Below are 25,745 nucleotides of genomic sequence, written 5' to 3'. Positions count from 1 at the left end.
CTGTGAATTGGCCTCCAAGATCTTGTGATTTAACACCGCTAGACTACTTTCTGTGGGGCAATGTAAAGTCATTGTTCTATGCGGATAAGACACAAACCCTTGACCATTTGGAAGACAACATTTGCCGTGTTATTGCCGATATATGGCCACAAATGTTGGAAAAAGTCATCGAAAATTGGTCCAGATTGGACTACATCCGAGCCAACCATGGCGGTCATATGCCAGAAATCATATTTGAAATGTAATGCCACAAGATTATCTTGCGGATAAATTAAATTAATGTCAATGGAATAATCCATCGTTGTTTTATTGCAATTTAAAGTTCTATAGCTCTAAAGAAAAACACCCTTTACAATTCTCTTGTCCAAAGCAGGTTTTGCGTTGGCTAGTGATGACGAGGCATTCCGTCACTAGGTGATCCTGAGTTCCTTCCTCTTCTCCTCAGAATCTGCACTCATCGTTTTCTGCTAGACTCATTCTCATGAGGTGCTTTCTGAGGCGGCAATGCCCTATGAGGAATACAGAGAGGAGGTGCAGCATATTCTTGCTAAGATCCAGATATTTCTTAGATCTTAGTATCAAATTTTCGAAGAAAATTTTTGGGATGATCCAACCGAGGAAGATTCTGCCAGAGTGTTTCTCTTTCCTTTTTACCTTCTCCTGAACCTCTTTACCACAGAAAGATTCTGGGTCAATGGAAAGAGTGTGGTTTGTGCTCCTTTTCTGACGAGTATGTTGGCCTTTTCAACTCGTTTAGGGGGTCCAGTGAGGAGGTGCAGCTTATTCTTGCCAAGACCCAGATACAGCAGTAGGTCACTTAGTAATAAGTTTAAAAGAACTAACCGGTAATGACACAAAAAATAACGAACTCCTCTCCGATACCTCCATTGTTCTCCCGCACAAAAAATTTAATCATAACCTGATAACTCCTCCTCCAAATTCCTCCGGGAATATTACCGTTCATCTTGAGGAAGCGTCGTCTGGTATCCCTTTCAGCATCCAGCGTCTCACATAATGGAAATTGCGACGACATCTTCCTTGCGGGGACCATTCTAATGGCGTTGTTTTTTGTTCACAGGCAATAACGGGTCCCTGAGCGCTCATTCCCCGGACTACGGCTTCGGATCGTCTCCGTCAGGGGTCCGGGAGGCGGCTAACAACCTGGTGACGGCACTCCGAAACACTAGGGACCCGCCAGCACCGGAGCAGCAAGTCCTGAAGGCTCTTCTCGAGTGGATTCAACAGGTAAGCCTTGTTTACGGTCCGAGAGTGGGGAGTTTACTGCTGGAATAGGGTTGTCACGTGATCGTGGGAATATAGTCCATTTGTTTTAGCAATGGCTTGACGACCGGAGGAAAAATAACGTTGCCAGATTGTTGAAACAATGCTTTCACTGCTTACCGAACTAATTTTGAAGCAATATTTTATATAAATGCGTTCAGTAGATGTAAATCTGCATAAATCAATAAAACAAAATCAAGTCTTATTAGGAATACGCTCTATTAGTGTGACGTCACACCGCCATTTTTGGTTCTCCTGTCAGTGTTCGGAATCCAAACAAATAAATTGTCATTCAAATTAGCACGGTGTCGTTGAAGGAATTGGCTTATTTTCATAAATAAGAGTATTTGAGGAACGATTTCGGTATTAATTGATAGACAGAAGGAATGAGGTTAATACCAGTAAGTTTGAATCCTGTATCATTCCCCAGATTTTGTAAAAAGCCGTGTTTATTAGTTGAACTTCAAGTTCGAACTTACTGGCATTAATCTCGTGCCTTCTGTCTATCAACTAATAGTAAAATCGTTCCTTAAATAATCTTATTTATCAAAATAAGCCAATTTCTTCAACGACAACATACTAATTTGAATGACAATTTGTTTGGATTCCAAACACTGACAGAAGAACTAAAATGGCGTTGTGTGACGTCATCACTAGTAGAGCGTGATGACAAGTACATCGACAACTATTTCAATGACATATGTCAAACAGAATATCATCCGAAGTTCAGTTGAAGGTCAGCTATTTAACACTATGGATTCTTTATCTACTGCTGAAGTATTGAATTTGTAGAAATTTCCTACAAAAATAATGATTATGTGGTAAGTAAGTTTCGTGCATTGCGGGCAGATTATCGACATCATCGTCCATCTGAGCGTAGATACAATTGGTGAGACAGTAAAAAAATTCGAAGATAAGATTTCTTAAGGTCCATTCATCATCTAATGGCACGCTCGACCGAGAATATTGCTGCTGTAAATGTTGAGAAGATCCAAATTTTTCCATTCCTTGGTGCCCATAACATTTGGGCCTCTCTTACGGCACGCTATGGCGTATTTTGCATCGAGATTTGCATCTTAATTCTTAGAAGGTTCAGTTGATTCAAGAACTAGAGCCTGCTGACCATGGAATGTCTAGAACATAATATGCCGATTATCCAATATTTGGATGACGATTTGTTACATCGAATTTTCTTAAACGACGAAGCACATGGGTTGTGTCGCATATGGGGATGTGAAAATCCTCAAGTAACTGTTAAGAGACAATTATATCCACAAAGAGTCACTGTATGGTGTACAGTGCATCCCATTTTGGGTGAGACAGCCAGGTTTCTCGCTTGTTATTTAAGATAGAGCCTTGCGGTTTTCACGTTCCTGTCCTACTTTTTCGTGAAACTCAAGTTGGTCTAATCAGATTGTGCATAACTGTTTCCGTTCAAAAGATACAGGGTGATTTTGGAAATTGATACTTTTCGGACCCCTCCTTTATCTCCGAAATTATTAGAAATAATGCTGAGCTGAAAACTACGCCTGAATCAGAATTCTGCGTAGAATCCAGTGGCGTACTCAATATTTTTTTTCGGGGTATGGTTTTGAAGATTCAACACAAACCTATATTTTTTTTAATGGAACACCCTATATATCATTACTTCGTTGAATTCGTTATTTTTTTCCCTTCAAAATGATATGTGATACTATGTAGGTAGGATGTTCAGAAATGTCAAAAAAAACACTAAAACGTCAAATAATGATGATTTTTTGTAAATGGGCCATGAATTTTCTATGTTTCAATAAGAGGATTATTACTTTCGATTTTTAAAAGTAGTAGGTCATTGATGACACAAACATCCTTGTTGTTATTGTGGCTACTATGCATTTTGGTCATTTGTTCGTAATCGGATGGGGCATTCTCGGTGAAATGAGAGACCATGAAGACCGTATATGTGTGGAACCCAATGACATTGTGAATTCATTTGCTGGTTACTTCAGGAGCGTGTATCAGCCTCCTGATGATGGGGAATCTATTGATGTCGGTGATGTATTCGATGTGAACATTGTTCGAGTTGACTGCGTGAATGAGAATGACCTGATACATGCTGCGCGTAAACTGGGTGACAAAAGCACTGCTGGTCCAGATGGGGTGCCGAGTTTCTTGGTTCGGGACTGCATACGTGTGTTGACCTTACCTCTGATGCATATTTTCAATTCAGCTCTTCGAAAAAGTACTTATCCCTCAGTTTGGAAGCTTTCGAAAATAATTCCTGTTCTTAAAAAGGGGAATAAATCAGATATGCAAAACTATAGACCTATTTCTATACTATCAAACTTCTCCAAGATCTTTGAGATAATATTGTTCAATTCCATTTTTCCTAAGATAAGTAGTCGGATCAGAGGTCAGCAGCATGGCTTTATGCCACGGCGTTCATGTTTGAGCAATTTGGCTGTGTTTTCTCAATCATTGGTTGAGGTTCTGGATGGATCTGGCCAACTGGATGTTGCATATATGGATTTCCATAAAGCCTTCGATAGTGTGGATCATAGGCGGCTCATTGTCAAGCTAGAGCGCATGTTTGGTTTTGGTGAGGGACTCATTGGGCTCATTGCTTCATACTTGCATGATAGGCATCAATATGTACAGATTGAAAATTATCGTTCCAACCAATTCGTTGCTTCGTCTGGTGTTCCGCAGGGCTCAAATTTGGGGCCCCTTTTGTTCCTGCTGTTTGTCAATGACCTCATTGATGAAATCGGGATACCCATCTTGATGTTTGCGGATGACTTAAAGTTATATTTGGAGATCATTAGTGAACTGGATTGCGCCACTCTACAGCGGGCCATAGAACGTATAGCTACCTGGTGTCATCGAAACCATTTGGCTTTGAATGGCAAAAAATGTTATATTGTATCATATACTAGGAGGAAGGCAATAATTAAATATGATTATAATATAACGGGTAATGTGTTGAGTCGTCTAACGCAAATTAAAGACTTGGGTGTGATATTTGATAAGGAGTGTACATTCTTACCTCACTTGGATCATGTGGTTTCATCGGTGTGCAAGTTGTATGGTTTTATAATTCGCAGCGGTAAATCCTTTACATGCGTTGATACTTATATGTCGTTATTTAACTCATTCATAAGAAGCAAACTGGAGTACGCCAGTATGATATGGAGACCTATTTATCAATGCCATATACATCGTTTGGAGGCGGTGCAGAGGAAGTTTTTAAAGTTCTTGGTTTGGAAACAGGATGCTGAATATCCTCCTATTGGATATGATCATGGATTACTGCTTGGTAGATTTGAATGCAAAAGTTTGGAAACTAGAAGGGGTATGCTAGCGTTGAGTTTCATTTATAAACTTGTAAATAATGGGATAGACTGTCCAGCATTGTTGGAGAATTTACCAATACTTGTTCCACGTTTAGAGAGCAGAAACAATTTATTTTTTTATTTGAGAGCAGGAAAAACAAATTTAAGTTTAAGGTCACCAATTCACTACATGTGTAGTACTTATATTAAGATAGCTCATAGATGTGACGTTAACATTGATCCTCTGTATAAATTACTCCAAGTTTATGTAGAATTGGATAGGTAGTTCCTAGATTTAATTCTGTAATTTTTTGTTTTTTCTATGTATACCCATTTTGAGTATGACTTTGTGTTGTTGTGTTTATTATTGTAATTGAACATTTTTTTTTTTTTTCCTGTAATTGGGTTGTAAACCTGTTGGAGAATAAAGGCTTATTATTATTATTATTATTATTATTATTTGGGAGCATTGATTTATCAAGTAGGCATTGGAGGGAAAAAACCAATCTGATCTAGCTGTCATCGCTATAAATTATTGTTATCATCATTGATTCTTCTTTTCTATGGGAAATACATTGCCCATTAACAAAAAATCATCATTATTTGATATTTTAGTGTTTTTTTAACATTTCTGAACATCCTACCTACATAGTGTCATATGTCATTTTGAAGGGAAAAAAATAGCAAATTCAACGAAGTAATGATACACATGGTGTTCCATTAAAAAAAACATAAGTTTGTGTTGAATCTTCAAAACCATACCCCGAAAAAAAATATTGAGTACGCCACTGGATTCTACGCAGAATTCTGCTTCAGACGTAGTTTTTACCTCAGCATTATTTGTAATAACTTCGGAGATAAAGAAGGGGTCCGAAAAGTATCAATTTCCAAAATCACCCTGTATCTTTTGAACGGAAACAGTTATGCACAATCTGATTAGACCAACTTGAGTTTCACGAAAAAGTAGGACAGGAACGTGAAAACCGCAAGGCTCTATCTTAAATAACAAGCGAGGAACCTGGCTGTCTCACCCAAAATGGGATGCACTGTACAATTTGGAGGAGTGTTGACCCTTACTTCTTTGAAAATAAAGAAGGTATCTTTAAAACCGTCAATTCCCATCGCTATAACCAAATGATTACCGATTGTTTTGGCCTGAACTTAATGATATGGTATTGGAAGAGAGACACACAACAAGACCAGTTTTGGCCTAATTGCAAGAAAAATTCCAAGGACGTTTGATTTTTCGTTTCGGCGATATGAATGGGTAACCAAGATTTCGTGTTTTATCGCCTTTTTTTGTGAGGTTATGCGAAGGAACGTCTTTATGCAGATAAGCCACTGACTATTGAAAACTTTGGCCTTATTCTCTCATACCTGAAATGCAGGGCTCTTGTAATACCTGCAAATCCAGAATTTTTGTGGTTTTCTTTCATTAGGTATTGAGTTTGAAAGCTCGAGCTTCCATTCATGTCCTCAGTTAAAATTGCTTTCCTCCTGGAGCTGAATCGAAGCTTTCAGTATTCAGACAATTCGGAATCAAATCTACCAACTCACTTCAGTTTGTAATCAAAGACTTCTTGGAACCTATATTAAATCCATTTCGTGGTGCTTTGGCCGGACTACTTCATAAAAATCGCTAAGTGTAAAAACGCCAAGTGTTTCGAGATGCCCCACAAGCGTATCCTGCATTTTCAACCGACGTCATTTACACAGAAAGTTCTTTTTGCCTTTCATCCGAATACGCCTTTCTCGAAGAGTTCCTCAGATGTTGCAAATTCAATTCTGGGCCATGAAAACTTAATTGGTTTAATGAATGGACGAGAGGAGAATTATCGCAAGTTGACTGGATGACGTCATTGGACGAATATACGAGCTATAATCCCGAACAGGCTGCCACAGAATACGACATTTGATCGACCGATCGCAAACTGAAGAGAAATAATCTATGATACTCTACCCCATTTATTTTAGCCATTGCATGGTCGAAGGATAACGTCGTTGCCAGATTGTCAGAACAATTATTTTTTTCACTATTAATAAGACTAATTTTGTGATTTTAGTCCTAATTTTCGTTGAAATTAAGAAATAAATATCACTAACGTAATTTGTCCAAAAAAATTCGTGTGTTGCAAAATGGCGAAGGATCAGGTCCCATGTAATCCATTCCTTCAGTTTCATTGTATTCCAATATTCATATTCATTTGATATTTATACTAAAAAAAAACGTAAAGTGCGTACTGAACAGCACTGCAGTTCCAATAACGATGCAAGGTTATAAAAATGCAGTTGGAACGACTAGGAATTTCAATGCGATGCAAAATGGTGGATGCGCCGGCACCACCCAATATATTTTTCACTATTTCCGATATTCGAATTTTTCAGATAATTTCTTATTTGCTTGAAATTCATTGAAATATTGCCTTATTCACCATTAAATGTTAACTTTGTGACTAGGGGTTAGTAAATATGACTGTTCGAAATTTTGTTTTGTTGCTAATGTCAAAACTGCAAAGTCGAACGAGATGAAAATTTTTATGCCACTCATTAAGGGTTTTTTTTTTAGAGCTCTAGAACTTTAAATTGCAATAAAACAACGATGGATTATTCGATTGACATGAATTTTATTTATCCGCAAGATAATCTTGTGGCATTACATTTTAAATATGATTTCTGGCATATGACCGCCACGGCTGGCTCAGATGTAGTCCAATCTGGACGTCCAATTTTCGATGACTTTTTCCAACAATTGTGGCCGTATATCGGCAATAACACGGCGAATGTTGTCTTACGAATGGTCAAGGGTTTGTGGCTTATCCGCATTATAACCAATGAATTTACATAGCCCCACAGAAAGTAGTCTAGCGGTGTTGAATCACAAGATCTTAGAGCCCAATTCACAGGCCCAAAACGTGAAATTTGGCGGTCACCAAACGTGTATTTCAATAAATCAATTGTGGCACGAGCTGTGTGACATGTTGCGCCGTCTTGTTGGAACCACAGCTCCTGGATATCATGGTTGTTCAATTCAGGAATGAAAAAGTTAGTAATCATGGCTCTATACCGATCACCATTGACTGTAACATTCTGGCCATCATCGTTTTTGAAGAAGTACGGACCAATGATTCCACCAGCCTATAAAGCCTACCAAACAGTCAGTTTTGCTGGATGTAACGGTGTTTCGACATACACTTGAGGATTAGCTTCACTCGAAATGCGGCAGTTCTGTTTGTTGACGTAGCCATTCAACCAGAAGTGCGCTTCATCGCTAAACAAAATAAAATGGACGTAGTGCGCGATACGTATTCCGCACAGAACCATTATTTTCGAAATAAAATTGCACTATTTGCAAGAGATGTTCAGGCGTGAGTCTATTCATGATGAATTGCCAAACCAATCTGAGAGTAAATCACTTGACAGCTGTTAAATCGGTCGCTATCTTGAACAGTAATGCCAACTTAAAGTTATATAACTCGAAAAAAAAAACACCCTATATTTGTCTGGTTTAGCCGAAAAGAATTGGTTAGTTTTTTCAGTCAAATTGATGGGTCTTCTCAGTTTAATAGTTATACCGAACGAAATCTGCGACAATTCACCATATAAGATTATATTTTTCCCTAGTTGGGCTTATCAGTAGGAACAAATAAAATAAAATATACCTAGCGATAAAATCATGAAAGAACGACCCATTAAACCGTATTTCAAACTGATGGAAACGCCTCTACGGCAGATGAGTCTGTTGAAAAGCAACCACACTAGACTGTTGGCTACGCCATTATCGCCTAAGTGCACCCTAAGGCTACGTTTGCACGAAAATAAATTCACCTCCGGATTAAAACTCTTCTTCGTCGAATGGAAACTCGTAAATTCGGCAATTCCACACTCAGCGGGAGTCGAAATAAAACTTCCGTCAGTTTATTAGTTTTCGAACCGATGAATTATTCTGAGTTTTCCCAGCAAAATACGTATGTCTGAGTATAAATCGCCTGGGGGTTGAACGAACGCCGCTGGAAACCTGTTGGACGTCCGAACGTGTAAGATAGGGATGAAGGGGATGATGTAGATCCGAGATTGGCCGTGTTTGCGTACGATATTGGTTCGAAAATATTTGGAAAAGAAATGTTTGATCGGCTGAGCAAACACGTGTTACTTCAGCGCTGGGGGTTCCTCCCAAATCGTTGCCTAAATCGTGTTGGGGTGTTATTGTGATTTGCCGAATTGATCAATAAAACTGACAAAGGAAACTGCAACACCCAGAAGGAGCTGTTTAAATTTTAATTTTTTTTTTTTAGAACATAGATAGTATAGGAAGGAGTGAATGATTGAAATTTTCTAGAAAAAGATTGATAATATTCCCGAGGCTGCAACTTCTCTTGGACGTAAGCTACGCCCTTGAAACCTCAGTATGTTTTAGATCGGAACTTGATGTTTGAAAAACGTTTTTATTCGAGGAGTCTGTGACGAATAATTCAGGAGATATAACAATTTTTAGAGGCAAATTCAATTTTTTCCCAAAATTCGAGTTCGAATTTCCTCAAAACCGTGAGCTCTACGAAGAACCGGTGAGCGGTGCCAGAATACACGATCTCTGATTGGCCGAATTTCGATCTTACCTGAAATATTTTTTGTCTACAAATTTTCGTAAAATTTTCCATACCTAACCTTTAGAAAATTGAAAAAAAATTAAAAGTTCCTTCATGGGATTATTGTATCATTTTATTGATTGATTCGACTATGTAGAACACGAAGATGCTTGCAGTTGGGCGATTAGTACATTATTTCAGAAATTATAGGTAAAAATCTGAAATTTTCGAGAAAAAAATTGATAATATTCCTGAGGCTGCAACTTCTCTTGGACGTAAGCTACGCCCTTGAAACCTCAATTTGTTTTAGATCAGAACTTGATGTTGAAGAACGTTTATATTTGAGGGGTCTGTGACGAATAATTCAGGAGATAAAACGATTTTTGGAGGCAAATTCAATTTTTTCCCAAAATTCGAGTTCGAATTTCCTCAAAACCGTGAGCTCTACGAAGAATCGCTGAGCGGTGCCAGAATTGACAATCTCTGATTAGCCGAATTTTCATGAAATTTTCCATACCTAACCCTTAGAAAATTGAAAAAAATATAAAATTTCTTTATGGAAATATTGTATTATTTAGTTGATTGATTCGACTATGTAGATCACGAAAATGCGTGCAGTTGGGCGGTCAGTACATTATTTCAGAAATAATATGTAAAAATTTGAGATTTTCGAGGAAAAAATTGATAATATTGTTGAGGCCGCAACGTCTCCTGGACGTGAGCCAGGCCCTTGAAACCTCAGTATGTTTCAGATCGGAACTTGTTGTTTGGAAAACGTTTTTATTTGAGGGGTCTGTGACGAATAATTCAGGACATATAATGATTTTTGTAGGGAACTTCAATTTTTTCCCAGATTTCGAGATCAAACTTCCTCAAAACCGTGAGCTCTACGAAGAATCGGTGAACTGTCCAAAATTCATTATAAGGCAAAAATTGTTCTCCCGGTGTCATCTAAACGACTATATACGTTTGTCCAGTTTAAGATGAAACACCCTGTATACAGTTTTGCAGTCTCCCTGGGCGCAATTTTCGAATGAATGGACGAGCGTTCAAAAGTCTTCTTTTTTCTCAACTTATCCTAGTCACATTCATTGTTCAGGTGTCTAGCAGGATCAATAAATTATCCTTATTATCATTACCATAAGGACAAGTATCTTCCAGCTCCAGATTAGACCGAGGACAGGATAAAATCGATGTCGGTATAGGAACCTTTAGGGTTGTTCGAAAGGAAGCAGGAATCAGGTACAACTTTATGAGTGCGGTAGGACAGAACTTGTAAACACGACACTTCATGGCAGACCTTCTCTGTCCTCCCTTTTCTCTTTCCTTCCGTTCCATCGGCCTCTGTGAGACTCCATAAAGAAGGGATACATTCTGCATACGATGGAACTCAAATGACAGAGGGTTGACGTGAAGGCGTAATGAGTTACGCTTTGTCCGGAAGAATAAGTAGAAAAAAAAAAGGTTGGTCTGAAAAAGGAAACTGAATTTCAGCTCCAACTATGTGAAAGAATACAGCAGTATTAATAAAAGAAAGGTATAGAATATATTCAAGAGGTTATGGGCCCAGGATGGCCAAAGAAGAATGCGTTCAACAACGCATTGAAATTGCTAAGATCCACTCTAAGCTTTCAAGGGTTCTCATAGAGGACTAGGGGAGTCGGGATAGAAAACATAAAGAATAGAAACCCTCTTGGATCAAAATAAAGCTATATTTGTCATCATTTGATGTTCCAAATTCTTTTACATGAGAGGTAGTGTGTGATGAGATTATAATACAATTTTAATAGTAATAGTTTCTACTCTAAATACCTAATTACTCATATTAACTGGTAGGTACATAAAAGATTAAACATCAATCAGACTATAATGTGATTTTTAACAATCTCTTCATTTGAAGCACGAAGAAGCGTTGCAAGGTGAATATATTTTGGTTCCACATGCAAAGGCGAAAACACCGTTTATTTCATCTCTGCAAAGGCGATAAGGTCCTAAATGTATAGCTACAATCTGATGGGAATTATATACAGGGAGCTGGATCTGCTGGAACTGAAGAGCATTTGAGCATCCTGTGACTGAAAAAACAAATCGTATTCCATATCAAAAAATTACTTGAACAACTGAAATTATTCACAATTTGATTGTCTGATTTATTATACAGGGTATTTCCTAAACATGCGGCAAAAATTCAGGGGGTTGTTCCTTGGACTATTCTAAGAATATTTTGTCCCTTGATGATTTTTGAAAAACCTATTTGTTTCGAAGATATAGGGGAAACAAAATTTCAGATAATAACATTTTATTATGAAAAATTACATGAAAATTCAACTCAACCTACAAAAACTGTTGAAAATGACCACCTCTAGCCAGCATACAAGCATCCAATCTTCTCCTCATTGACTGCCGAACCCTTTCAAAAACACCAGGATCATTTCTTATTAAGTTACACCCAGCAATGATCCGATTTCGTTTAATCTGTATTCCTTTACCATCTGCAATTATCAATTTTTAGTCAAAAAACTGGCCGTTTTTAGTGATTGGAATGTTGTTAAACAAATTTAAAAATAAATTGTACCTACTTAGTAAACACAGTGCGGTACGCATTTTTATTTAAACTATTATTAAATTTAAAAATATGAAAAATGTTGTTCGCCCTGTATCTTCGAAACAAAGAGGTTTTTCAAAAATCATCCAAGGACAAAACATGCTTAAAATAGTCCAAGGAACAACCCCCTGAATTTTTGCCGCATGTTTAGGAAACACCCTGTATAATTTTCCATATTTTAGGGTATAGATCAAAGAGGAAAAGATCCAGCCTTAAAACATATTTTATATTTCCCTGACATTCTTCCTAAATTGCAAATAATGCTTCGTTGAGAAAACTCGACCTATATAATGCGGGATCTTCATGAAAGAAATTGGTTTGGGAATTCTCTCATCTTGCCGCTTCATTAACATATTGTTCGCATTTGCAAATTCAACTACAGAATTTATTTCCTTCGTGGATCATCTCACTTTCTTTGTTCACAAAAGAAATAATGATTAATTTTGAAATTTAAAACCATTTGTTAAGAAATATCGTTGAAACGTAACCTTTCGAACATACCATCTCAACATCTCATTTAAAAACAAAATTTGATTTCCTAAAAAAGCAAAATAATAATAATATTTAAAGAATTTCGTTTCTATTGCACAATATGGCAAAATAGAATAGAAAAGGGCGTCAAATATGTAACGGTGATCATGTAAACAAATGAATTCGATCAGGTTGAAGTAGTAGTCAACAACCAAAAAATAGAAACATACTTAATTTCTGTCATTTCATATCTTGCATTGTATTAGCTAACCTACTAGGCGACGTTGTCACTTTGAGCAGCCGTAACGAAGCGATTTAAGCATTTTTGGAAACTATTTGGGAGAATCATGAATGAAACCCATAACAGTTCAGTTTAAATTTGCAATTGCTGTAAAAGCCCACTTTGAGGAGAACTTTCCCCAATCAAAGACGATAACATAAAGGCTATATCATTCTCAAATTTGAATAGGCAGATGAACAAGAATTAAAAATTAAAATTTTCAAACTCGGCTCTCTTCTCGATTTTTTCCATACAAGCTGACATTGCCCCTCAATTAAGTTTGATCTCAACTCACCAAATGTAGCATGAAGAAACGGGGTAGTTTGATTCGTTGCATGGATAACCATAAAACAGCCACCAGGTACTGAAACATACAGCTCAGTGAACATTAACAAATAAAATCTTCAATATATCCCAATATAAAAAATTCTGTCGAGAGTCGAACTAAGAATAATTCACATTATCGTATATTTTCCACGCCATATTAATCCACAATCGTAAAAAGTGAAGGTATACAATGTTTTTCTTACTCTTCTGTCAAAGGAATATGCAAATCATCAATTTAAAATTGATAACCACATCCATTTTCAGTACGATCCTCGAAGTCTGTTAAGGAAGAAGCAAATATAGAACTTCTGACCGTTTGACCAAGAACATTTGCCTATGTGCAAAACACACGATTTAATCACTTTATATTGCTCCGTCTTATATTTAAACGTACTATAAAATTCTCACCTCTGAAGAAGGGGATACTTCCACTGGGCTCCATGAGACCGCACAGTGTCCTGGAAGCGCTAACATTCCTGAAAGGTAACTGATTGCCCCCACCTCCCAAACTGCCGCTGTTCAAGACGTACTGATTGCCAGGAGGAGTAGGAGGAATGTGGATCTGCAGATTAGTGGGTTGACTGTGCCTGCCATTAACCGTAGATGACGTGGTGGACTGAAGGATGTCTTCGAAAGCCCGTGCTGATCGTGAACCCCCTCCTTGGGTCTTTCTCGATGAAAGGGGGATTGTGGGAACGTACAGGGACGGCTTGGGATCGCAGGGGTTCCTCAGGAGTCGAGGAGTGGGAGCTGCGCCGATTGGTCTGTCTTCGTTGAAGATGTCGGATGGCATTTTGTTTTGCGAGGCTTCGAAGGCGTTTATTATTTGTTTGATGCCTTTTTCCATTCTGGCCAGGGAGACTATCATTTTGTTGTTGTCTGGAGGTTCAGCATCGTCTTCTAGAAGAGAAAGATAACAAGATTTATTTATTCATTACAGATCAATAGCTGGATCTTTATAATAATGTGGATTTTCCTGATAATTACTAGAGAATTGTTTCAAATTTTTTTCTCAAATTGGTAGCAGATACAGCAAAGCTACACTCAATAAAAATTTATAGAACTGGACCAAAGTTTCATTTTGAATTTTTCTGAACTACCAGTAGTCCACCAAAACATAGTTCTGGAGTAAAATCGATCACCATTCCAAATGGAGTTTTGGATCGTTTAAAAATCAACATAATCTAAGTAACACTCACCAGCTTTAGAATTGGAAGGTGCCGCAGAGTCGAATACGACCTCAACAGTGGTCTGTTCCTCATCGTCTGATTCAAAATCTTCACCTTCGTTGGTGTCCGAACCAAAGATCAGCTGAAAGTCGGAAAGGCTGTCAGAAGTACACTTCTTCTCGATGGTAAGATCCATCTTTGCCGTTGGGCCCATCAGACCCTTGAAAGAATATGGTAATTTTAACGACGATGCTTCCGATCGATCTGTCGAGTTGTAAAAGGAGAAAGAAGGGCTTGGAGATTGTCCTACTTGCGTTTGTTTCCCATTTAAGGTGTTTAACTCTTCGAACGTTGGAAACCTATCGTCCAGACCTTGGAGATGCAGCAGCCTGGAGATGGCAATCGGGCTACCCTTGTAGAAGGTCTCCTTTACCCCGCAGCCTATCTTGACTTTCCTGGACTTGCAACGGTAGGTCACCCTTCTTGTTGACATGAATTTCGTTATGTATTCCCTTCTGCGTCTGCAAGACACCTTGAACAACTTGAAGTTCTCACCGTGACGCACATGTCTCTCTTGGATCACCACGACAGAAGGCACTTTTTTACCCACAGGTTTCATGTTCACCGGATAAGATTCCCAGGTTGACTGGTTGTTTTTTCGAGCTTCGATCTACTTATAAAGTTGGTTGGGGGTATCTTTTATTAAATAGAGTTAATAGTTGCGATAATGTTGAATAGATTGAGTCATTCGATTATCGATAGCGTAGTCGATTCCAAATTGTTCCCTTGAAGACGGCAATTCTAGACAATGGATGTTTATGAAATATTATCACGTTGTGAAAAGGTTGTTTGGGAAAAATTGGGATTAAAATATTGCGTTTATGTTTTCGAAGACTAAATATTCACAGGATATCGTGTGGTTTTTCACTGCGTGTTTTGGAACGATGGGAAAGGTTCTGGTGGTGCTTCTCGACGAGAAATTGAAGGGTTTTTCCGTATAACTCTTTGCTCGAAGAGGAAAGTTCGATGTATTGTTTATACTGAATGTTTCCTATACAGGGTGTTCCTAAATTGGAGGTGCAAACGGAAAGGACAGATTCGGATCATTTCAAGAAAAAATTCCTATACACGCTATGAGAAAAATACTTGAAAAAAATCAACTTTTAACACCCTGTATCTCGAAAACAGGGACGCCCAAAATAGGCTGTATTCGTACATGAGAAAAAAGTGTGCAAAACGGGTGCCGCGCGAGCTCACAATCGATCAAAAGCAACAACGTGTTAATGATTCTGAGCAGTGTTTGAAGATGTTTAAGTGCAATAAACCAGAATTTTTGCGTCGATTTGTGACAATAGATAAAAACATGGCTCCATCATTTCACTCCATAGTCCAATCGACAGTCAGCTGAGTGGACTGCACACGATGAACCGAATCTGAAGCGAGGAAAAACACAAAAGTCAGCTGACAAGGTTATGGCATCAGTATTCTGGGATGCGCAAGGTATAATATTCATTGATTACCTCCAAAAGGGCCAGACCATCAACGGCGAATATTATATAGCGTTATTGGATCGTTTAAAGGATGAAATCGTTAAAAAACGACCCCATTTGAAGAAAAATAGGTACGGTTTCATGAAGACAATGCGCCGTGTCGCGAATCAATGAAAACAATGGCAAAATTTCATGGATTGGGCTTCGAATTGATTCTGCATCCACCGTATTCGCCAGATCTGGCCCACATAGACTTTTTCCTGTTGTCAGACCTCAAAAGAATGCCCGCTGGAAAGAAATCTAGCTCCAATGAAGAAGTAATCGCCGAAACTGAGGCCTATTTTGAAGCGAAAGACAAATCGAACTACAAAAATGGTATCGAAAGGTTGGAAGATCGCTATAATCGCTGTATCGCCCTCGAAGGCTACTATGTTGAATAATGAAATCGAATTTTGACAAAAAAATGTGTTTTACTATGGTAGACTGGGGACTTTTCAATTGGCCTGTTATATAGGCGTATTTCGTTGAAAAAAAATTAGATTTGAAACTTTTTTCGAGATTTCAATATTAATCCATTGTATAAAATTTGCAGCGCTTTTTTCGTAAACCTCTCTGTTTCCTTCCCCTCCATCGATTTGCATTCCTCCACTTACTCCAAAACCCCGAATTTTCCATCAACCCTACTACCTCCAAGTGTGCGTTATTGGAACTCCATATTTGGCCCAAACGCCGAATATTCCGCACCATTATTTGAAATTCCTACGAGCCGAAAAATTCGACACAGACCCGGCCGGTGCATATTTCTGTGGACGGTTTTTACACCCGCTACCGCCTTGCAAGGTTTTCCACTCTTTTTAACAGCCTCTGGGGGTGGGGGTATTCGTATGCGAAAAGTTCCCGACGTTAATGTTTACGTCTGACGGTTTTTCACGAAATGTGGGTTAGGGAAACAGGTTTATTCCATTTAGACGGTTAACGCCGTAAAGAGAAGTAGGTTATTGCGAATCTGGGTCTAACTTTTTTTTTTGTGTCGTGTTTATGTCATGGAACTGGGGTCAGGTTATTATAGCGTCGCATTTCCTGGTCTTCGCCTATATTTTTATTATTTCAGTTGAACTAAATTCTCCCACGTATACATTACTGCATACAGGGTGTCCCAAAGAAAATTTTAACCCCCCAAAATACTCAGAAACGCATAATTTTAGAAGATTTGAAAACAAACATGCCAACTTCTGTTTTGAGGGGAACCATCATTAGTTCGTTCCGAAAAAACACCCCCATAAAGGTGGCATGAGCAGAACTTGACCTGTTTTTTGAATCTTCGAAAATTCTTCGTTTCTGAGTTCTGGGAGGGGGTGTCAAATTTTCGTTGTGACTCCTTATAAAGTGTGTTTTTTTAAGAGCTATATTATTCAATTTACATGAATTTTAATTATCCGCAAGATAATCTTGTGGCATTACATTTTAAATATGCTTTCTGGCATATGACCGCCACGGCTGGCTCGGATGTAGTCCAATCTGGACGTCCAATTTTCGATGACTTTTACATCGGCAATAACACGGCGAATGTTGTCTTCCAAATGGTCAAGGGTTTGTGGCTTATCCGCATAGACCAATGACTTTACATAGCCCCACAGAAATTAGCCTAGCGGTGTTAAATCACAAGATCTTGGAGGCCAATTCACAGGTCCAAAACGTGAAATTAGGCGGTCACCAAACGTGTCTTCCAATAAATCGATTGTGGCTCGAGCTGTGTGACATTTTGCGCCGTCTTGTTGGAACCACAGCTCCTGGACATCATGGTTGTTCAATTCAGGAATGAAAAAGTTAGTAATCATGGCTCTATACCGATCACCATTGACTGTAATTTTCTGGCCATAATCGTTTTTGAAGTACTGACCAATGATTCCACCAGCCCATAAAGCGCACCAAACAGTCAGTTTTTCTGGATGTAACGGTGTTTCGACATACACTTAACTTAACAGTATAACTCAAAGTTATATACCTCGAAAAAAAAACACCCGTCATGTAAGCAGAACCAGAATTTGGGGTTCTTGGACCAAATGCTGTATAGCAAAAACAAGCGAATGCAGAGACTATGGCAGCAATCAGAAAGGAAAAAATAACTACAGAACCAGAAATATTTCATAGGCGTACAACTTTGCTTCGGCCATTTTTTTTTCGAAATTCGAGGCTTTATTGTAAAAAACTGGTTATACATTTATGATTCAAAGTAATGTCCATCGCTGGCCACTACTTTCTCTCATCTTTCGGGCAGCGTACAAATCCCACTTTGAAAAAACTGGTCATCTTCTGTAGCCATCCACGATCCAAAATTTTACTTCTTCATAAGACCGGAAGTGCTGGTCAGCCAGGCTGTGTGTCATTTATCGAAACAAGTGATAGTCCGAGGGAGAATACGGCAAGTGGGGTAGGACTTTCCATTTCAACGTTTCCAAGTATGTCTCGACCACTTTCGCAACATGTGGTCGAGCATTGTCACGCTGTAAAATCACTTCATCATGTATCTCGTTGCATTGCGACCGTTTGTCTTTCAATGCCCGGCTCAAAGGTATTAATTGCTTTCGATAACGATCGCCTGTGATTGTTTCAGTCGATTTTAACAACTCATAATACACTACGCGGAGCTGGTTCCATTGTGACTGAGCATGACCTTGAAACCGTAATATTCGGTTTGGCCTTCGACGTTGAAGCATTGCCGAGATATCCCTATGATTTTTTGAGCATGGGATTATCGTAATGAACTCATTTTTCGTCTCTAGTCACAATGCGATGCAGAAATCTCTTCCGTCTTTGCCTTGCAAGCAGCTGTTCACAAGCAAACAAACGCCGTTCAACATATCTCGGCTTTAACTCGTACAGCACCCAATTTCCTTATTTCTTAATCATTCCCATGACTTTCAGGCATTTTGAAATGGCTTGTTGCGTCACTCCCAATGATCCTGCCAATTCTTGTTGCGTTTGATACGAGTCTTGATCAAGTAATGCCTCCAATTCTGCATCTTCGAAAACCTTCTCTCTTCAACCGCTATGCTAGTCTTCGACGTCAAAATCACCGTTCTTGAAGCGTTGAAACCACTCTCGGCACGTTCTTTCACTAATAGCTGCCTCACTATAGGAATTTGAGAGCATTCGATGAGCCTCTGCCCTCAGCCGCAAATTTCTTCACATTGACTATTATGCTCACGAATAAAGTCTAATTTGTGAAGAAAAAATGAATGTGTTATCACTGATTAGGTTGAGTGAAGGGTTATCATTGATTTTTCTGGAACCAAGATTACTATTAGCATAAATTTTGTCATATCTTTACGGCGCTTAAACAAGCCCAAAATCACAATAGTTTAATCCTTTGTTCCCATTTCTCTCACGTGATGCGATTAAGTTGAAACACACTCAAATTTCGGGAACAATAAACCCGAACGTCAAGCGAGCATCCAGCTGGTGTGGTGAGATCCGTAAAACGAAAGCTTTCACGGGTTAACCCACTGGATAATGCTTCTGGCCCTCATTCATAGATAGAGTGTGCAGAATTAATCCTTTCCAAACCGATTCATGTACCTGTCTGATGGAAATTAGATTGGGGATAGCTGAAAGTTCAGATAGATGGAATTCCATGAATCCTTTTTGGATCACCTGGCCTGCCAAAGTTTATTGGAGGATTCGAATAGGAAAACACTACAAATTTTTATTGTGGTTTATTATTTCGAGCTGATGATGAGGAGAAATAATTGAAAAAAAATAAAAGTTCCTTCATGGAAATATTGTATCATTTTATTGATTGATTCGACTATGTAGATCATGAAAATGCTTGCAGTTGGGTAATTAGTATTATACATTATTTCAGAAGTTCTAGGTAAAAATCTGAAATTTTCGAGAAAAAAATTGATAATATTCCCGAGACTGCAACTTCTCCTGGACTTGAGCTACGCCTTTGAAACCTCACTATGTTTTAGATCAGAACCCGATGTTCAAAAAACGTTTATATTTGTGGGTACTATGACGAATAATTCGGGAGATATATCGATTTTTAGAGGGAAATTCAATTTTTTCCCAAATTTCGAGTTCAATTTTCCTGAAAACCGGTCGCTCTACGAAGAATCGGTGAGCGATGCCATAATGGACGATCTCTGATTAGCCGAATTTCGATCTCACCTGAAAAATTTTTTGGCGAAAAATTTTCCTAAAATTTTCCATACCTAACCCTTAGAAAATTGAAAAAAAATAAAAGTTCCTTCATGGGAATATTGTATCATTTTATTGATTGATTCGACTATGTAGATTACGAAAATGCTTGGAGTTGGGCGATCAGTACATCATTTCATAAATTATAGGCAAAAATCTGAAATTTTCAAAGAAAAAAATTGATAATTTTCCCGAAGCTACCACTTCTTCTGGACGTGGGCTACGCACTTGAAACCTCATCATGTTTTAGAGCGGAACTTGAAATTTGAAAAACGTTTTATTTGAGGGGTCTATGACGAATAATTCAGGAGATATAACGATTTTAAGAGGGAAATTCAATTTTTTTCCCAAATTTCGAGTTCAATTTTCCTTAAAATCGGGAGTTCTACGAAGAAGCGGTGAGCGGTGCCATAATTGACGATTTCTGATCAGCCGAATTTCGATCTCATCTGAAAAATGTTTTGGCGAAAAATTTTCGTAAAATTTTCCATACCTAACCCTTAGAGAATTGAAAAATTTAAAAGTTCCTTCATGGTGATATTGTATCATTTTATTGATTGATTCGACTGTGTAGATTACGATAATGCTTGCAGTTGGGCGATCAGTACATTATTTCATAAATTATAGGCAAAAATCTGAAATTTTCAAAGAAAAAATTGATAATTTTCCCGAAGCTGCCACTTCTTCTGGACGTGGGCTACGCACTTGAAACCTCACTATGTTTTAGAGCAGAACTTGAAGTTTGAAAAACGTTTTTATTTGGGGGGTCTGTGACGAATAATTCAGGAGATATAACGATTTTTATAGGGAAATTCAATTTTTACCCTAATTTCGATTTCAAATTTCCTCAAAACCGTGAGCTCTACGAATAATCGGTGAGCGGTGCCATAATTGACGATCTCTGATTAGCCGAATTTTGATCTCACCTGAAAAATTTTTTGTCGAAAAATTTTCGTAAAATTTTCCATACCTCACTATTAGAAAATTTTAAAAATAATTGGAAGCTCCTTCATGGGAATATTGTATCATTGTATTGATTGATTTCTTCAATGTAACCATGGTTTTCATCGATTTGTGTCAAGGATTATTATCAATAGACGAAACTCGTTTTCATCCATTTAACTAACAACAACAAATGTAGCGTCACTCAACCTTTGATTTCAACACGTATCTTTTGAAGCTTCGTACTAACAAGGAAAAAAGAGGTACTTTCCCAGATATCCTGAAAAAAAAATAGAAAATCAAAAAGAGAAAAAAATGCGGAAGTTTTGTCTATCCCGAATAGACCCATAAACATCCTAGACCGAAAGCGTGGCGCACCGCGTAAGTAGCAATGAAAAATTAGTCGCTTCACCCGTTTACAAATAGGATGTGAAATAAGAATAAAAATAAAACTGCCCGTGTCAACGCGTTCATAGGTGGTAACAAAACGAAATCCGAGTATTCAAGAATCGAGAATAGAAAATCAACAGTATCTTGTCGCCAGTGTCGTGCACACGCATTTCCACGCCAGTATCGCTCTTTTTGACACGTATATGACAGACGAAATAATCATTTGAATAATCTGTGTCTGGAACGTTATCCGAAACATCTGTTTTAGTCGTGCCATGATGCTGTCTTGTGCGATATCTGTGATATGGTGCCTCCAGTGGATCTGTACGCTCTGCTTCCCTGTTGTGAAATCTAGGAGGCAGGTAGATAAACTGACGTTTATTGTTTAGTTATTGCCAGGTTCGAACGAACAGAACAGAAAGATTTTTTTTTTATTTTAAATCCAATATTAACAGTTGCTGCTGTTATTAGTATTATTTGAATTAATATAGATATCACAAAATATCTTCTCTACGGTTGCTTTGAAATAAAAAGATTCCAAATTTTAATTTGATCGAAAAAGTTTAGCATTTTATCTCTATAGCTATAAAATGAGCATTCTTTAACTTCCATTCTATGGGTTTTGACAGTAGGTATTTCATTCTATCATTTAATATGGAATGAATATTCGAAATACAAGGTCTGTAAAATGATTGTAACATCGTAGACGCCTTTGAAATATTGACTTACTTTGCAGTGTAGTGACAATTCGATCAAATTGAGCCTGAAAATGGCGAATGGGGACATTGAACCATAGAATTTAAGAATAAAATTGACTGAACTGAACTGACACACGTCAAAATCAAAATTATTGGCCTAAGATGTCTAAAAACCTGGTTAGATTTTGTTTTGCCAATTTTGAGGATATTAGTTAAGTCAACTGCAGATAGCGCTATTGACAAATTATGACAGATTTTTGTTATTTCAGATATTTGAATTCATTCTAGTAAACATTTTGTGAATATTTCACTGCAGATGTACCAAATGGAGATGACTTTTCACTGTTTTTTTCTTGAAATTCCTAGGAAATACAAATATACGCAAGATGATCATTCCTTGCACTTTTCTTTGGACACGATGCACAAAATATTAGCATTTTATCTCTATAGCTATAAAATGATCATTCTATAACTTGTTCCGTATGCATTTTGACTGTATGGAATAAATATTCTGATATACAAGGTCTTTGTAAATTACTGTCTCGATTACTGTGAAACATCGTAGACTCCTTTGAAATATTGAGAGAGAGAGAGAGAGAGAGAGAGAGAAAGAGAGAGAGAAAGAGAGAGAAAAATATCTTTATTGACTAAAAGTCAAGAGGCATCGACCTTAGGTCCTTCAGCTCATGAAATATTGATTTATTTTAATTTGCCGATTTGAATAGGAAGAGTTCCAAAAATTAGAATAAAAATTGATAAATGTACGATTGTCATTTTCGGATTTTAATCATATAGTTGAGTTTTAAATATGAAACTCCTCAATTGATTCTCTGTATCCAAAATTTTTCTACTACTCAAATATAGACATATCCCTAACATGAAATAAACATGGTTAGGCCTGGGACTTATTGAGTGAACTCCATACAGGGTGTTTCTGAATTAGAGGTACAAATGAAAATTACAGATTCCTATTCCTCGGGTCATTTTGAGAACATGGGCCCAAAAACATTGTGTTTCGGATGTTCAGAGTGTTAAAGTTTGATTTTTTTCAAGTTTTTTCTCATAGCACTTTTCCTTCACAAGATATTCAACTTAAATTTCTCATAGGATATTCCAAATTAAAGATTTTATCATGTCATTTGCTAATTTTGAATGCAAATTTACAGGGTGGTTTTTTTTCTGGAACAGTGCTTCTTTCCTCCAGAAATTTTTTTTTGGTGGACCACTGATAGTTTAGAAAATGGAAAGGAACATTGGTCCAGTTCTACAATTTTTGGTTTCCTGTAGTTTTGTCGTATCTGCTACCGATTTCTAGAAAAAATTTCAAACTCTCTAGTGATCCTCAGGAAATTCCAAATTATTTTAAAGATTCGATTAGTAAGCTGCACTGACTAAATTAATTATAAGGTTTGGTGCTTATTTATCCAATCTGTAGCAAATATTAATGAAGATTCGATAAACTGGTAAAATCATCACAAAAAAGTGGAGCTACAAGAAACACCCTGTATCTCTAAAACAAAGCAAATACAGGCCAAGTTCATAGGACTTTCATCTTAAAATTATTCAAGGAATCTTTCATCTTCCTTTGTACCTCCAATTCAGGAACACCCTGTGTTCAGTTATTTGGTCTTCAAGGGTTTAATCGGCGCATAAATGAACGAGTTCTCAGTGCTTTCCTTAATTTTAATTCTTGCAACAGCAGTTACAATTACTTGAACGTAGTAAACCAATTTTCAAGAGTTGCAACAAATTTTACACAATATTTCTTTTGGAGAAGTTATAACAAATCTTTCATGTTCTATTCGTTCGAAATTTAATAACTAACATAGACGAAAGTTCGAATAATCTTTCAACTCTAATTGAAGTTTTCTCGATGATATCGACAAATTTCTGCCGACTTACTGAAACTTAATCAATTTAGCTAGTGTATGCCCGCTGAAGAACTTCGATTCCATTCGATTGGAACAAAACTTCAGGAATGGAGGACGTTGAAGACGAAGTTACATTTCTCCTGAGGTTAAAACCTACCCCAACCCCTCCGATAAGGAAAAAAATCAATAGTTACGATACAACGTCTAGAAAATGGGACATCATCATAGAACACCACAGTTCCGATGTGGAATCTACAAGTAGCCGTCATAACTCCCCTGTGTTCTCCAGGCGTGGCCTTCAAGATGACCAGAGCTTATCACCATCGATGAACCGTCGAAGTCAGCAGAACGAGATATATTCGAACAGTCGGCCACCACCGTTGCCTCCTAGATGGCAACCTTCTGCACCACCGTCTGAAGACGAAGCTCATTCTTATCCTAAACCTCTTTTCGAGCAACAGTGCAGTACGCAGTATGTGGGAAAGCAGGATGTTAACTATTTGAATTTTCCACCTGCTGATGCTTGGATGAGTTCAGGATACTCTGGTTTTCCGCAAGGTAGCAGTTTTTCTTTGAAACTTTCGTACAAGATGTGTTCAGAAAATTGCCAGATAATTGTAATAATCAAATTTAGCTGAAATTTTGTATGTTCATTTCATGTATAAGCTGCGCAGCTAAGTTCCCGCTGTTTTTCAGTGAAAAACAGTGTAGTCAAGGGTTTGTGGCTTATCCGCATAGACCAATGACTTTACATAGCCCCACAAAAAGTAGTCTAGCGGTGTTAAATCACAAGATCTTGGAGGCCAATTCACAGGTCGAAACCGTAAAATTAGGCGGTCACCAAACGTGTCTTTCAATAAATCGATTGTGGCACGAGCTGTGTGACAAGTTGCGCCGTCTTGTTGGAACCACAGCTCCTGGACATCATGGTTGTTCAATTCAGGAATGAAAAAGTTAGTAATCATGGCTCTATACCGATCACCATTGACTGTAACGTTCTGGCCATCATCGTTTTTGAAGAAGTGCGGATCAATGATTCCACCAGCCCATGAAGCGCACCAAACAGTCAGTTTTTCTTGATGTAACGGTGTTTCGACATACACTTAACGGTTCTGGAACCCATACTTCTTTTAGAGGGAAATTCAATTTTTTTCCCAAATTTCGAGTTCAATTTTCCTTAAAATCGGGAGTTCTACGAAGAATCGGTGAGCGGTGCCATAATTGACGATTTCTGATCAGCCGAATTTCGATCTCATCTGAAAAATGTTTTGGCGAAAAATTTTCGTAAAATTTTCCATTTCCCCTTAGAAAATTGAAAAAATTTAAAAGTTCCTTCATGGTGATATTGTATCATTTTATTGATTGATTCGACTGTGTAGATTACGATAATGCTTGAAGTTGGGCGATCACTACATTATTTCATAAATTATAGGCAAAAATCTGAAATTTTCAAAGAAAAAATTGATAATTTTCCCGAAGCTGCCACTTCTTCTGGACGTGGGCTACGCACTTGAAACCTCACTATGTTTTAGAGCAGAACTTGAAGTTTGAAAAACGTTTTTATTTGAGGGGTCTGTGACGAATAATTCAGGAGATATAACGATTTTTATAGGGAAATTCAATTTTTACCCTAATTTCGAGTTCAAATTTCCTCAAAACCGTGAGCTCTACGAATAATCGGTGAGCGGTGCCATAATTGACGATCTCTGATTAGCCGAATTTTGATCTCACCTGAAAAATTTTTTGTCGAAAAATTTTCGTAAAATTTTCCATACCTCACTATTAGAAAATTTTAAAAATAATTGGAAGCTCCTTCATGGGAATATTGTATCATTGTATTGATTGATTCCTTCAATGTAACTATGGTTTTCATCGATTTGTGTCAAGGATTATTGTCAATACACGAAACTCGTTTTCATCCATTTAACTAACAACAACAAATGTAGCGTCACTCAACCTTTGATTTCAACACGTATCTTTTGAAGCTTCGTACTAACAAGGAAAAAAGAGGTACTTTCCCAGATATCCTGAAAAAAAAATAGAAAATCAAAAAGAGAAAAAAATGCGGAAGTTTTGTCTATCCCGAATAGACCCATAAACATCCTAGACCGAAAGCGTGGCGCA

General features: G+C 37.7%; 2 protein-coding genes across 2 annotated transcripts; one reads left to right on the top strand and one right to left on the bottom strand.

The window, feature by feature from the left end:
* Nucleotides 1-10,873: 10,873 nt before the first annotated feature.
* Nucleotides 10,874-14,709, bottom strand: LOC123684023. Its single transcript, XM_045623116.1, has 5 exons — nucleotides 14,338-14,709; nucleotides 14,058-14,247; nucleotides 13,267-13,758; nucleotides 12,827-12,895; nucleotides 10,874-11,250 (listed from the first exon to the last, which is right to left on the bottom strand). Exons 1-5 carry the CDS (start codon nucleotides 14,644-14,646, stop codon nucleotides 11,066-11,068), a joined length of 1,245 nt encoding a protein of 414 aa, XP_045479072.1. The 5' UTR covers nucleotides 14,647-14,709; the 3' UTR covers nucleotides 10,874-11,065.
* Nucleotides 14,710-20,905: 6,196 nt separating this feature from the next.
* Nucleotides 20,906-24,259, top strand: LOC123684496. Its single transcript, XM_045623782.1, has 2 exons — nucleotides 20,906-21,414; nucleotides 23,672-24,259. Exon 2 carries the CDS (start codon nucleotides 23,729-23,731, stop codon nucleotides 24,257-24,259), a length of 531 nt encoding a protein of 176 aa, XP_045479738.1. The 5' UTR covers nucleotides 20,906-21,414; nucleotides 23,672-23,728.
* The last annotated feature ends 1,486 nt before the right edge of the window (nucleotides 24,260-25,745 follow it).

The sequence above is a fragment of the Harmonia axyridis genome, chromosome 7 (assembly GCF_914767665.1).
Source record: "Harmonia axyridis chromosome 7, icHarAxyr1.1, whole genome shotgun sequence".
In the NCBI taxonomy this organism is placed as follows: Eukaryota; Metazoa; Arthropoda; class Insecta; order Coleoptera; family Coccinellidae; genus Harmonia; species Harmonia axyridis.
Note: the sequence above shows the minus strand (reverse complement) of the source record. Positions and strands in the feature narration are given on the sequence as shown.

What these genes read in the sequence shown, in the direction of transcription:
- LOC123684023 (XM_045623116.1), bottom strand. Translation starts at nt 14,646, where the DNA reads ATGAAACCTGTGGGTAAAAAAGTGCCTTCTGTCGTGGTGATCCAAGAG. An exon ending in ACCTTCCAATTCTAAAGCTG is followed by an intron (nt 13,759 to 14,057) that starts GTGAGTGTTACT and finishes TTTCTCTTCTAG; the next exon opens with AAGACGATGCTGAACCTCCA. An exon ending in GTTTCTTCATGCTACATTTG is followed by an intron (nt 11,251 to 12,826) that starts GTGAGTTGAGAT and finishes TTGTTTTTTCAG; the next exon opens with TCACAGGATGCTCAAATGCT.
- LOC123684496 (XM_045623782.1), top strand. Translation starts at nt 23,729, where the DNA reads ATGGAGGACGTTGAAGACGAAGTTACATTTCTCCTGAGGTTAAAACCT.